The sequence below is a fragment of the Poecile atricapillus genome, chromosome 17, assembly GCF_030490865.1.
Source record: "Poecile atricapillus isolate bPoeAtr1 chromosome 17, bPoeAtr1.hap1, whole genome shotgun sequence".
NCBI classification, from domain to species: Eukaryota; Metazoa; Chordata; class Aves; order Passeriformes; family Paridae; genus Poecile; species Poecile atricapillus.
Window position 1 is genome coordinate 2883269 of NC_081265.1, and position 15204 is coordinate 2898472.

General features: G+C 41.1%; 1 protein-coding gene across 3 annotated transcripts in view; it reads right to left on the reverse strand.

Moving 5' to 3' along the window:
- CEP112 (centrosomal protein 112) overlaps window positions 1-15204 on the reverse strand; it is a 159611-nt gene that overhangs the window by 83440 nt on the left and 60967 nt on the right. For all 3 annotated transcript variants that reach the window (XM_058852388.1, XM_058852387.1, XM_058852391.1), the window contains exons 19-20: window positions 13162-13269; window positions 2051-2233 (exon numbers count right to left, since the gene is read on the reverse strand). In XM_058852388.1, coding sequence (XP_058708371.1) covers window positions 2051-2233; window positions 13162-13269 — 291 coding nt within the window. The remainder of the gene's footprint in view (window positions 1-2050; window positions 2234-13161; window positions 13270-15204) is intronic.

Here is a 15204-nt window from a genome sequence, read left to right on the forward strand (position 1 = left end):
AAGCTGTGAGAGTCTCACTAGAATTTAAACAAACAATAGCTCTTCTAGGCAAAGCAACTGCCTTTTTTCCCTGATTTACATGTCATTCTCATGGCAGCAATGTTCAAATGACTGTACAGGGATATTCAAACTACAAAGAAAAGCTCTGTAAAAAGGCCAAACTCTGCTTTTCAGACTGTTCAGATTCCCTCAATAGCTGTGAAAATTCCCAGCTTTCCACAGAGCACCTGTAGTAGCATCGCTGATCCCCCTGCAAACAGAAAGCACAACGAAACTTGGGGCTCCAACCTTTGCCAGAAATGACCCCCAAGAGCACAAACCAGAGCTGGACTTAGAGACACCTCCCAGTTCCCAGGATTTGCTGAAGAGAGTCCCTCTCCTTTTGTAGTCAGTGTTACAGAGCGACACAGGAACTGGGACGAGCACTGGTGTGTAGACAGAATAAATCCATATAATTCCAAAACTGCCTTTTTTTTTAACGTGGGAGTTACAGCTCTGCCTTTGTCCGCAAAAACAAAAACAACAGCAGAAATTCAGGTGAGAGGAGGCTACAACTCTGAAAAGACACTCAAAAACAGATCCAGAGCTGAGATGAATCTATCTTGGGCCAAAAGAAAAAATGCAAAGATAAAAACCAATCCCTTGAACCATTTAAGGCTTTGTTCACTCTTACAATGCAGCGGAAAATAAAAGGCGAGGTTGAATTTTTCTTTTCAGAGGCCACCTGAGTATCCCCTTCCCAAGAGTTCTCACAAAGTATATCCCGCTTTCATTGGAAAACCACAATGGTGGAAATGGAGAAATAAGTCCTGGCTTTGCAATATACTCTCAACCTCCCCCAAGAATCCGTTTGCTCCCTAATGGACTTCCTTAAGCCAGATTTCGATAGTCTGAGTCGTCCATAGTGAAAAACCAAATTATTTCAAAAGTAAATTTTCAATTCAGTTTCATTTAGCTCCATTAGAGGTGTTAGTAAAAGCCACAGCCTACCAGTCTACAGGAAAGTAGAGTGAAAATGCCTCTTAGTCTGAGCCTAACATCTCCTAGGGAAGGTGGTGGTGCGCGGAAAACGTGTCATTAAAGATGCTTCACCAAAATGTCCAGTTTGGGTATAAAATAATCCATGCGTGATAAGCAATTCTAACGCTGATCAGGAAAGATTATTTTCTATAAACTCTTTAAACTAGAAAATCACCTTAGTTTTTAGAATATTGCCATTGCAGGCCTTTTTAATAAAGGCTCTTAGGAAAATATACCACGCCATCCTTACAAAATACATTGAAAAAAAGGGAGTAAGATGGTTTTTGAAGTGAAAACTCATAAAGATCATTTTCCATGCTGACAGTGTGCATTTCATCCAGAAGTTTGAAGAGTCAAATGCTACCCCAGCTGGGGGTTATTCTGCCAAATGGCTTCCAACAGTGACCACAGAGATGGAGGATGGGAGGGGTGCGTGTGTGTAGGAAAATAAACGTGATGGTAAGCGACCCCAAACCCACATCATCTTATCAAACATCCGACACACGGAACCAAACGCACAATGCAAATCTAGAATACAAAAACTGAAACAAAAAAAGACATGAACAAAAGGAAATAAAGCCATTTGTGAGTTACCTGCAGAGATTTAAAACAAAAAAAAGCACACGAACGAAGCAGATGTAATTCACATGGATTTGCCCAGGAAGGAGAAAAGGAGGGGTGAGTGTGAGGGCTGGGGGGGAAAAAGAACAGATACCTTTTTTTCTTAAACAAATCCATCATGAAAGAAAATGAGACAAGATTATAAATAGGCCGAGTTATAGCGCACCATGGGATTTTTAATCTGGCTACCTGTGGTTTTTGCAGTTAAAGCCCTATTCAGTAGTGGGAAGGGAGGGGGGAAAGCGGAAAAAGAAAAAAAGAGGAAAAAAAGGAAAACGAAATCACGTTTATGTGCCAGTTTCGCAAATGCTCCCCCAGTGAGCACCACCAACAATGCTGGCAAACAGGAAACACTCATTATCAGCAATTTCTAATAAGCGGACGCCTTTCAAGCGTTATTGATCGTTACCTGGCCGTCTCGTTTCCTGCTCTCGTGAGTTTGGCTCTCGTGCTCTGCCATGGTAGCGCAAAGCTGCTTCTCCAGTTTCTCGATCTCCCGTTGATGGTCTCGGACCAGGCAGTCCTGCACTGCGTTGTGCTGCTGGAATAGGTGCGTCTTCTCCTGTTCATGCTCCAGCTTCAGCTCCACTATCTGATTGGACAGGGAGGAGTACAGTTCATCAATAGAACATCCTTGTCGTCATGACAACTCGTCTACAGCTTAATTTCCCCCTTAATTTCATCAAGTTGGCAATTTTATTTTTACGTCACTATTACCTCACCTCTTAAAAAGCCACCGTTAGCGTGACAGAATTCCTCCAGACAATCCCAACAATGGAGACAACCGAGCAAATCCAGCGCATCCTTACCCAATTTGTTGGTACAAATGTCGGAAGCGTCCAAAAAAATAATATAAAAAAAAAAAAAAAAAAAAAAGGAAAAAAAAGGGGAGGCATTGTCGCATTGTGTGGCGGGTGCCCTCGTATCCCGCTGCTGCTCCTCAGCAGGGCTGAGGATCCTAAATGGTTAATAGGCAGCCTGCTCGCCCCTTCACTTAAGTATACACACACACAACCCCCCACCCCAGCAATTAAAGCTTTGCAAGATTTCTTTATGATTTCCAAAGCGAACGCTCTTCCTGCGATATTCCTCAACGCTGGCGCATAGAGTTGTCTTTTTTTTTTTTTTTCCCCCTTAAATAAGAAAAAAAAAAGAGCAAGAAAATTATAAAAAAAACAAAGCTCTATTATCCCGTTGTCAGCTACGCTATCCCAACATAAACAGATGTATGTGTTCCAGAAGGGCACCTGCTGTGCCGCAAGCTTGCACCATGATTTCATAAGAAGCCCTCTATTCTCAGGAGCCGTTCCCAGTCCGCACCACACTGGATGCTGTGACCTTGGCCACTCTTAGCCTCTCCCCGCTTGCCTGAATGGCAGCCCGAGACCAAGGGCCTGGTTGCTGCAGCTTTGATATTAATCCTCCCGCCTGCGCACAAAGGCACCCTACCTGGCCTGCACACTGGAGCGGCCAGGCCGCCTTTGAAGCAGGTGATGAATAGGGACGGCAGGAAGCCGCTTCCCCACTGAACTCCGGGCCACACAGCTGCTAAGAACAGTCACTTGGATTTTTCTTCAGTTTTGGTGGATTTCGGAGAAGGAGGAAGGGGGGGAAGGAAGGAAAATAACAAAAAAAAAAAAAAAAAAAAAAAAAAGAGAAATCTCTTATCGTGAACATGGTGGGGTATTTTCAGCATGAGAAAGGAAAAAAAGAGCGGACGGGAGGAGCCGCTGTGTGAGCGCGGAGAGCGCCCGGCACCTTATCTTAAAGCTGTAGCATTCAATTCTGGAATGATATCAGCTGGTTGCCCGGCTTCCGCGGGGAAAATTTGAAGCTAAGTTAAAATAAATGTGAAAAAAAAGGGTATTTCCTCCAAGTGCAGATCAGCGTGTTGCAAGTTTAAAAGGGAAACGTGCCGTCCGCGCTGCGGTTGGGAGCATCCTTCCGCAAACGGAGCGAGGAGAACAGATGCAACATTGCACGGTTTAACATATCTACATTATTTAATAACACTAAAGAGCTCATTAAGAGATGCCTGAAGTCCCTGCAGGGGTTAACCCCTCACATTTTCCATGCTGGGCCTGGGATCCTCACACAAAGTTCCTAACGCCAGGTTTTTGCCCAAGGTTTCTGTACAAAACTGGTTTCTCCCAGATGATCGCGGTGTCCATCCTGTGCCGAAGAGAAAGAGCTGCTGCTCCCTAAAATAACTGCACTCTTAGCCCGATTTAGGAGAAAATATGTTTAGTGTTTCCTCATAAATCAGACCTGATTCAAAAGAAATCGTGTCAACAGGAGAGGCCTTTCCCTTCAGACATTTTGTTGTCTTAATTACTGGGTTTTCAGCCAGTTGTTCCATGTAGGTCTGGGTTAAGGCAGTTTGCTGTGGGGAGCTTCAATTATTGGAGCTGTCACTTTTTTACCAGAAGACCCAGAGGAAGCAGGGAACACACCCTGCTTCTCCAACCAGTCACACACTTTACCACACTGACCAAAGTAATTAGTTTTGTTTGGTAATTTCTTCACTTAACAGCATTTATAGACACAAAGTATTTTTAATTTAATAGGTGGAATGAGCAAAAGGTTCTTCAGCAGGAGGGGTGTCCCCCCAGCTGGTAGGTGGAAAGAAAAAAGGCTGATACCACGAGGGAAGGTGTTTTACAAAAGGCAAATTTGTTGAAGAAAAATTTTAAAACCCTCCTCATTTAAAGCTACATATTCCCCATGATGGCTTTAGTTTGATACTTTAAGATTTTTCTGGCAGGGAGCAGAGGTGGAGAAACAGGAGAGGAGAGAAAGGATGAGGACGAGAGCATTCTCATCCCTCGAAGACCTCCAAAACCATCTTCCCTAATGAATATTAGCAGGTATTCCACATGTGAGTGAGCAGCCATCCCCTGCCCTGGTGAGCACTCTCTCAAGCTCCTGCTCTCCTCAGAACTGATGCCAAGCACTATGGCTTATCTTCCACTCCTCCCTCTCTCATTCGTGTATTGTTATTGGGTTGTTTTATAAAGGGAAAAAATAAATTAGCATATACCAAAAAAACGGAAGGAGAAAATCCATGCTGCTTTTCAGCAGCAACAGGACTTCTTCATCACAGGAAACTGCATGAAAACTGTATTAATTCTTCATACACCAGACAGATTCAGTCTCCTCTTTGAGGCAGAGAGTGCCTTTATGAATGATATAACAAAACCACTTCAAAAATTCTCTCGTGTTGAGATCTTTCTGCATCTACCCCTCGGTGCTGAGCACTTCATCAGATCACATTCAAGTGTCTGCTCCAATGCAGCACTTCAGTGTCCAGAGGACAGGCACTGGTAGGTGCCTGAAATACATTTCAGCCAGACAAGCAACACGACATCCACAATGGGCATTAGGGGCGATGCTGAAAAGGAACATTCATTAAATAATCGTGTGTGCCCCATTACCATAATCACAGGGCACTCATTGTGCCTTGGATGTTTCCTCATCTTGTCCTCCCAAAGATGAAAATCTCTTATTCCCTTCCCTGCGCATCTGTTCCTGTCTCCAGCCATGGCCTGGACACAAAACCAAGCAGGAATGTCTGTCTGACCTGAGAGAGCCTTTCTTACCACTGCTGTTATCAAGTACCACAAATATATGAAAATTATGATCTCTTCTTAGCTGAATTTTTCATTTTTTAATTATCTCCACACAGTGTGATAGAACAACATTCAAAGCAACAGCCAACAGGTGATTTACATCAGAATTACACTATTTATTTTAAATTTAGCTTTTAATTATACTATTGCTTCTAAATTTAGCTTTTAACCGAAATTTAAATTTCCTTACTCTTGCAGAGAAAAGGATGTTAAGAAGAAAACGAAATTCTTAACAAAGAGATAAAAAAGATTAACACAAGAAGTGTGACAGTCTCTTGGTGCTCACTCACACACGCTAACAAAAAGGTGCCAAACAAATCTGGCAGCATGGTTTGTACTGCTTTAGGACAACTTGCTAAAACAAGAGACAATTAATACAGAGCCAAGGTGAAATCCTGCTGCTGTTAGCACGCCTGAAGAACAAAGATCGACAGTAAACAGCCCCTGGTTGCAGGAGATGTTTTCAGAAGCCAAAGATTTGTAATATAATCAACGCCAGCAAATACCTTTTGAAAGTCCCTAATTTAGACAAGGCCTTCTACTACCCAGATTTTGCTTTTACATCACACGCTAAGTTTAGGCTTTTCAATTTTAGAACAATTTCAACTTGTTCTTAAGAACAAGCACGCCTTTGAAATTCTTTTTAGAGTCCCCAAAGGAGGGAAAGGAAATTAGTTAGCTTACTACCCCTTTGAAAAATGTAACTGCTACAATAAATATTTGACACCAAAGTATGAAAATTCATGTAAATTTATGTCCGCAATTCCAGAAATATTTTAAGTAACACCTATATAAAATACGGTTTTGCAAGGCAGGATGATTTTATAAGCACTGTTTTGGCATGAGTGAACTGAGGGCTGGAGAAGCCACCAATGTATTGCACGTGTCACAGCAAAGAACTGAGCTAAACTCACTCTGCAGCACACCTACAGCACGTCTGGTTTCACTGTTTCTATCCTACAATCATTTAAGTTTTTGTAAATCAGGTGTTTGCATGATTACCCCAGGCAGGGCACAGCACATGATCTATCCCCAAATAACAACTCCAGCAAAATCGAGCGTTTTCTCTCTCCTAAGCCTATAAATAAACGTGTGTGTTCCGTGAGGATATGGGGATTACCCATCTCTGCAAATACTGCTGCTAAAAGTAATCTGATCTTGCAAGCTGGAGGAGTATTAATCACACTGGGGTCTGGTTTAGCCTAACTTTGGGCAGAAAAAGAGCATCTTCACTGCAAGTTAAGAAAGAAAACCAGAATCCCTTTTACCAGAGCTCCTTTGCAGCAGGTAAATTAAATAGATTTTTATTGACACTTTTTTGGGGGAGATTTTTCTCTAAGTTGGCACATGAAGGTCTCTCAAGATACTGTAATGAGCCAAGGGCAAATGAGACAGTGAAAAAGACATCTGTGCAGAACCACACTTACCACTGGAGCAGCAGGTACATGTGGGGTAATGTACATGACTTCCTATTTCACTGCAGGCTGCAATAATTTAATTGGCATGACTCTGTTTTCTGTAATACTTATACCTTTTCACCAACCACTAATAATTATTTTTCAACTGCAAACTAAGAATTGCGAGAAATTCTCTAAAAGAAACGAGCTGGTCTTTAGCCAAACTGCAGTTTGATTTATCCTCCCCTAAAATTATGCACCTGAATGGTCTCACTCTCACTATATAAAATTATATTCCTGATCTGTACATTTTTACTTATAAAGGCTTTTCAGAATGTTAATATTTTTAAAGTATGGGCAGCACAAACCCTACCTCAATCATTCCATCTTCCCAATCTTCTGACACGAGTAAATTTGTTTTTAAATCACAGAACCACAGAATTGTTTGGGTTGGAAGGGATCTTTAAAGTTCATCTGGTTCCAAGTCACTGCCATGGGCAGGGAGACCTTCCACTATCCCAGCTCGCTCCAAGCCATGTCCAAGCTGGCCTGGGACACTTCCAGGGATGGGGAGTCCACAACCTCTCTGGGAAACCTGTGCCAGGGCCTTACCACCCTTATGGTAAAGAATTTTTTAATATCTATTCTAAATCTGCCTTCCTTCAGCTCAAGGCCATTCCTCCTCATCCCATCACTACACGCCCTTGTGACAAATCCCTCTCCAGCCTTCTCGTAACAATTCACTGGAAATGGAGCTGCATCCCTGTGATTAAACCCAACTTGGTGCCACGATGAACATCAGGAGCTCCCTCCCCAGCCCACCCACACCACCAAACCCACGGCAGGCTGCAAAGAGAAATATTTCTTTCCAGCTAACAGAGCTTGAGTGACTGCAAACGCCTCTCTGCAGCAGGCTCTGGTGCAGGATTTGCTGTATGTAGTCTTTGTTTAGGGATTCAGTTTATCCAAGGACCTTCTTTGAACACAGAGCTGCTTTCCCAGCCACTCGCCTGACTCGCTGTTTACCGCAGGCACCCGTTTGTGTTTCTGGAATCGCCTCCCTCTCCCTCCTCCCCTCAAAGTGGATTCTTTGACTACACAGGGAGCTCAGGCTTTTAACTCTGAATCACACACGAGTCAGATGCCTGGAGGAGACCGTGCAAATACCCATCTGTCTGGTTAACAATTCTGTAAACAGCAATGGCATCATGAGAAGATTTCCACCCACTCTTCACTTGGAGGTTAAATTTGTCTCCTTTTCCCATTTGTGAGTTTTAGCTATAAAACGAAAAGTTGATGTTGATTGAAGAAAGTATTCCTCAGATATTCTGCACAAATGGTATTCATCTGTGTCTTAGGATGGTTCAAAGGAAACGTTTATGCATCCTAGATTAATTTATTAAATGAAATTTATGCAGCTTGTTGCCGATGACATGAAAAATTTAGAGCTTCTACTAACGTGCTCATTTGGCCTCCTTGCAAGAACAGACTGTATTTCAATTATCTTAGAGTACAGACAAAGAGGAGAGGAACAAAGCTTTTCACAAAGACTCTCTCCTCATAACTAAACCAGCATACTAAAAATGGATTGTGGATGTCAGAAAAGAAATGGCCAGGTTAATGTACAGCTAAGAAATTCTTGGGACATTGTTCTGTCTGAGGAATTGCAGATTTCAAACAGGGCTTTGCAAGTGTTTCCTTCACTTGGGTGGGTACCACACTGGTAAAAGAGAAGCTAGAAAACAGAAAATGAAGGATGAGGCCAGAAGGAAAGCTAGGATGGAAGTGCAGTGGCAGGAGCTCTTTAACACAGCAAGGGTATGGGGACAAAGCGAGCTGGAGGTTGAGCTTGTTATCTCCATTAGTGTTAATTACTAAATTAATGTTTTGCCTGAGAGAACCTCACTCTTTTCTTTAAATTAACCTCAGTTGAAAGTTATAAAAGACAAAAAGATCTACAGAATATTCCTCTTCTCCTCTCAATAACACTTCCCTCTGCTCCAGCACACTGCTAAAACAAGAACAGTGTCCCAGCAGCACCTCAGATATTGTCCTTGCTGCTGGCAGGTAACATCACAAACATGCTCTTTTCCACTTTTAACCAGCTATTTTGCACTTCTTTACCTCACTTCCTTTATTATAAAAGGCATATTTAAGTTCAACCACACCTTTGTCTTGCTCCCAACTTAAAGGCATTGTCTATTGACTTGTCTTTAGCATGATTTCAAAGTGATTTCATTAAATACCCAGGAAAATATTTCTGAAGGTGTCTCTTTCTTCCCTATTTGGATACACAGGACAAGATGACAACTCTAATTTCTTCATAACTTTTACAGAAGTCAGAACCCAACAATAAATGTCACAAGAAAGGATTTCCTGAGATACAGGGAGATTCTTCAGCTATCGTGTAACAACTTTCCACTTTCCTATGGAAGCATGAACAATTATTTTTCAAGGGAATAAACACCATTAAAGATGAACCAAACCAAAAGGATTATTTATATCTAATCTCAGAGAGTACAGCCATAATTCATCAGGTAACCCCATCCTCCTATCACAATAACTCATCAACTGCTTTACTGTGTGTTCTCTCCCTGCTGGAAAATATAATTTCCTAGGCTTTGGCTCTCTTGTTAATCTTGCATCTCATTTATTTCACATTCACTCAGTCACTTCAGCAGCTGTTTACAGCAAAAAATGGGTGTAACAGTGATCACAGTGGTTATTAATGGTTTGGACTTTTTTCTGAAGGACAAGCTAATGGCATTTAAGCATTAGGAATATATTAAATTCACTGAAAGTGTTCCATTCTTGACAATTTATGAAAATCTGCTTGAAACAAAGGTGTGCATGTACTTGAGTGTGCTGGGGAATGTCCCTGTCCCATCTCTGCCATGGAACCACCACTCCCCACGAGAGATGTGCTCTCAGAAAGTGCTCAACTGACAAGGATATGGGAAAAAAACTCATCAAATTCCTTAACTTTTCTATCAAATTTGACTAAAATCCATTACTGAAAAGCCTAGGCACATGCTCTTTCAGACATTTGGCCTTGTAGAAGATGAACTCATCAGAAACACCTCACAGGTATTTTGAGCTAAATTGAGGATGTAATTAGAAAGAAGGGGGGAAAAATGAAAAAAAGAAAAAAAAAGGGAGTGGGTGCAAAAAACCAAACAACCTTTCTTCCTGTGCTGACAGTGCCATAAAGCCCAACTACAGATACTGCAACCATTTCAAAGGCAGGAAAGGCTGAGGCCTTCACTGTGCTGTCCACTGGCTTTGAAGTGCCGAAAGCAGCTGCTCCCAGCAGATAGGAACTCTGGTGCTGCTGGAGTTATTTTTTTTCTTCAAAATATACTTTCAAATCTAACAGCTGCAACTAGAACAAAGTTGAGCTAAAGTATATTTAAAGAAGAAAAAAAAAAACCCCACCAGTTTCTCTCTGAGACTGTTCTCAGTGGATACTTCAAAAGCAAGTGGCGCCGAATCAGATGAAGCTGGAACCAGGAGGGACATGTGACAGCTGAAACCAAATACTGCAGGATCCAAAAGTTTCTTTTTGCTTTATTAACGGATTTGAGTGCATTTGAAAAGCTAACAAAATATTAACTGCATTAATTGTTGTTTTTATTAACTTTTCATTTTTTTTTCCAAATTATTTTTGAAGCAAAAGACAAAGATAAATAAATATCAATGTATCAGGTTATTTGTTGTCATAAATATCAGATAAATATCAATATATCAGTATGTCTAATCTGCAGGCACAGCAATCTTTCAGGCCCCACAATGAACAGCCCATGTTCACACCAATAATTGTTTTGAAATCAGTATACAAGCAGAGTCCTGTGACATCAACCACTCAGATAAAGCAGAGAAGGGAAACCACTGCTCCAAGTGTCTACACTTCCAAAATGTCTCTCAGATTGGAGAACTGGGCAACACATCAGTTAATTTGGTTCTTTATAACCAATCTGATTAAAATCATGGTCAACTGAATTGCCCAGGTCGCCATCAGTGCTACCCCTGTTGCTCACCATGACAGCCAACAAAAAATAAATCTGTAGGGCAATTTCCCTTCTAGGTCTAAATTTCATTTGACAATTAGATTCAGACACCTGAGGCACAACATCTCAAAGCAATCACTACATTTCTCAGGTAGCTGAAATATCCTGGTTTTTGGTTGGGTGTCTATTTCCACCTGGAAGTCTGCTGGAGCCCTGTCAAAATGTATCCCCACTTCGAATTCACTGCTCTATTTAAACACTTTCAATCTGTTCCTAGCCAAGTAACAACCAAAGAAATATGCAGTAAAAGAAGGCAAGGAAAAGTCTGCTTTAAAAATGGCTTAGAAGCTCTGAAGCATAAATAGAGAGCAGTGCAGAGAAACAGAAGTTGGAAGTACTGAAAGGAAATTTTAAGAGTGGAAGAACTGAGCTCATCCTGCTCCGTGGTGGGGCAGGAGGAGCTTTGTGCTTTCCAAAAGAACCTCATTCCCAGTGATAACCCCCTGCAATCTGCAGGAAGGGGCACGTATTCTTCATGCTCACCAACTTTCAAAGGACATTCCAGATGAAGTACAAAGAGAAATAATTTTTTTAAAAGGGCATAAACAGGATTCCACTGAAAATTCTTCTGAGGCTCTCATTGTTTAGCTGTTTAGCGTTGAAACCCTTGGGTTCCAGTGATGTCTCATAAAGCTTAGCTGTTCTTTCTTACAGTAAAAGCAGCTATCCTAAATAAAATAAATGGGAAACACTAAACATCTCAGTGAAAAATGCTTTCACTGACGTTTACCACAATATCAACATCGTTATAGAATAGATTCACCAAAAAAAATTTTAACTCTCATATTAATTTCTTGCTTTGTGGGTTTTTTTGACACAGTCTCTGGAATGTCTGAATATAAGAAGGCACATAAAATTAAACCACGACAATATGAGACATTATAATTTGCCTTTAGTGTGCAAAGTTAGCTGAGTATTGGCAAAAAATTTTATCCATGGCTTGGTGGATGTTACCATAAATAGTAAAAAAATAAATTAGCACTTGTAGGTAGGAACAGGAATGTTGTAACTCCTGATACACTACAGGTTAGCATTTATCTCTGCAGATTAAAATCTGGGATGGGAAAATGGGAATAAAATCTTTGAATAAATGCTTACTTTGGACTTTAAAGATGCATTACAAATTATGAGAACTTATTAAACAAAAAAAGTGAGCCAACTGTATCACTAAATTGATGTGAAAGTATGATTAAATAAAAAATTCCAGTTTGAGGCAGATGTCCAACCGACCCTGACACTCCCATCGCTCTCCTTTCAGTGTGTCACTGACACACCAAACTTCCTCACCTTTCCTGCACAAGTCTCCAGTATCTCTGACTATTTCTGAATCACTAAATGCAGGAATCAGCATAAATAACATCCCCCAGTTAAGCTGAACACCTGTGAGATGTCCCTCACCCTTCCAGAGGCCAATGTGTCACCTCTGTCAGGTGGCAGCACAAGTGGTGACGTTGACAGTTCTGAGTGAGGACAGGGAAAATGCTTTGATCTGACCCAACAAACTCCCTTCTGTTCCAAGAGCCACACACAAAACACACCATTGTTCCTCCCCAGCACAGAGCAGGGGTCTCTCAACACCTACCAAAGTGATCTTGTTCCTTAATTCCCTGAAAAAGCCCTTTCCAGATGGACCAGAGCAGGCCTGGCACCAAAGCCAACCACAGCGTTTTATCCTCTTGCGGCACAGAAGATAAACAGAAATGAAACCACATTTCCCTGCTGGAAATGCAAGCTTAGATCTACACAAGAACAGTGATAAGAGAGAACTTCCATGGATTAACCACCTCATTCCTACAAAGTACTAAAAACCCCCTTTCAATCCTTCAGCAGGTGTTACCACCAAGTGCCACTTTAGTTTTGTCACCAAGTCCCAGCTCACACCAGAGTCTGGTGGTGCAGCTCCTTAGCTCCCAAGTCTGTATCATGCAATAATTTCTCCTCTTCTGCTTTTCCCCCTTTTACATTTCACAGCACTGCTGAACAAAACTTTCTTGTCTCCACCCAAGCGTTTCCTGAGTATTTCCCAACCCTGAAATTACATTACAAAGAAGAAAATCACCATCAGTGGGCCAAAACAAGCATTCGTACCGAACACTCCCCGTGTCAAAAATGATAAAAAGAACAAACTGCTGTTTCTTGACAAGAAGAGAAACAGATAATGCATGAAATAATTGAACCTGGTGATTATGAAAATAGGTGTTGCCACCTGTAAGCCTGGGAAACAATTTGAAAGAGTCGGAGGTACAAAGGATTGTGAAGAGGAAAGAAAAATTATTTTCTGTGTAGGTTCTCCCCCCTCCAGCCCCATGACAAAACTCTGCATATCTAGAAATTGTGTTTTTATAGGAAGGACAGCAACACACAGTGACCTATAGCTGCAGGAAGGGGTGTTTTCTCCCCTCCACCTGGAGGAGCAAAGCAACTGACCTGTTGTTCATATCTTTTCTTGATCTCATCCAACTGCCAGGAGAATTCTTGGGCTTGCTTTTCCCGGAGCAATTTTGATCTGCTCAGATCTGCTTCAACCTCTGCTATCTACATGGGAAAAGAAAGGGAATATTTAATTTATTTTTTTTTTTAAAGGCATAGCTTGAAGTGTTCTGACATTTCTACAGTTGTTTGTAAACCATCAAAGAGGAGAATATCACTTGTTGGGAATGATAACAACACCATTTGTATGTGGTGAAAATGAATATTCAGTCTCTACAGGATTATTAGTGACTCAAGGACATAGTGATCACTGTTATGCCACTCCCTAATTACAAAGGATTGGCTCAGTTTTTCACTCTACAGTGCTGAATATCCCATTGAAATTAAGTGAATATTTTCTCTAGACATATTTAAGACTCAAATATATTTCACTTAAAAATACAGTGCCTGTGGAAATTCAAGGGAAATCATGTGCGAGTCAGAGCATAAACTACACATTTAAAGCGAGTTTACATTAAATCAGAAAATAACTTTAAATAACTTAAAAGAGAATTATTTGGCTGCAAGTTAAGTCCTCTGAAGATAGTCATCGCCTATGAATAATGAGTCCCACAGATTCCAGCACGCAGCATCAAGGAAGCAATTTCACAACTCAATTAACAAAGGCTTTTGTATCAAAAGCACAACTGTTAGCTGTACATCAGGCATGTTTCCAAGGGAATATATATAAATATATATATGTAACTCTGCTGCAGTGCACACTCATCAATGACTTTCAGATCTAGATCCCAACAGAAGCATTGAATAAACGGTGTCCCTAAAAAGAAAAAAAGAAGTGGAGGGGTTTGAAGGACCACAAGCCCATCTGCTCCACAAAAAGAAGAAATCCATGAATTTCTGAACCACAAGCCAAAATCCTGCTTGGCCTGAGGGAGTGCTCAGTGTTCAACAGATGTCTGTGCCAATTGGCCTGGACATCACTCCCCAGCCAGGAAGGAGGAGAAAAGGCAGCACTCGGAGTGGGAAAAGAATTTTATTGCAGAGTACTCCAGCAGGAAAGGAAGGGACTGAAGTAGGAGCAGTTGGCCAAATAGAAAGTGGAAAAAGAGAGCAGTGAGGAAGCAGCTCCTGAACCTCATTGCTACTATCTGCCATTAAGAAAAGGGACTGCAATCAATGTTTTATGAATAATTTTCTTCCGGCTCCAAACTTACTCGAATTGCATGTCCATGGCTATATTTCACTCAGGTCAATAAAACTCAGAAAAATAACAGATCTTGTTACTGCACTAAAGGAGGGGTTTTTTTTAAAGAGAATAAAAACATTCTAAAAAGTGAAATAGTAAAACCATATGCAAAGATGCTTTAAATCTACTGGCTTCTGCAGTTTGTTCGTTAGGTCACGTTCATCTATTTCCAACAACTGCAACAAAGGCTCTTGATCATTATTTGCCAAACCCAGGAAACCCCAGATCTACAGTACCATGACATAGTCTATGTATTATTTCTCTTTTTTCAGTTACTACTGGAAAAAATGCAGATTTTGCAGTTAAACACGTGCCACTCACCCAGCAGTGGACATCAGGTGACTCTTAATAATCACAAGCTTGACAAAATAGGAAGCAGATGGCAAAATAAATGATATTATCATAGAGCCAAACTAAAGAACCAAATATTGATTGCAACAACTGATAATGACCCCATCCTACTTATCTCCATAATTAACTTTATCTCACACAAAAAATGGGTTTAAAGCCCAGTATTCCTAATGTAGATAAAAGGACAGCGTTGCTATGGCTACTGCAGTTGTTCTGTAAGTAATACATCCAACCTCTCCACAAAACATGGAATTTTCCAGTGTGTTTCAATGAACTGGGGGATTTATCTAAGAGTATGTGGATGCAGAGGAAGGAGAAAGGCCAGAGCTATGAAGAGAGAGCTTCAGCAGTGCTCCTCTGATGTATTTCCTTGGACCTTGGTTCCTGTAGAACAGAACCACTCAGCTGTACAATATCATTCAATATTTCTAAATTTTAGCACC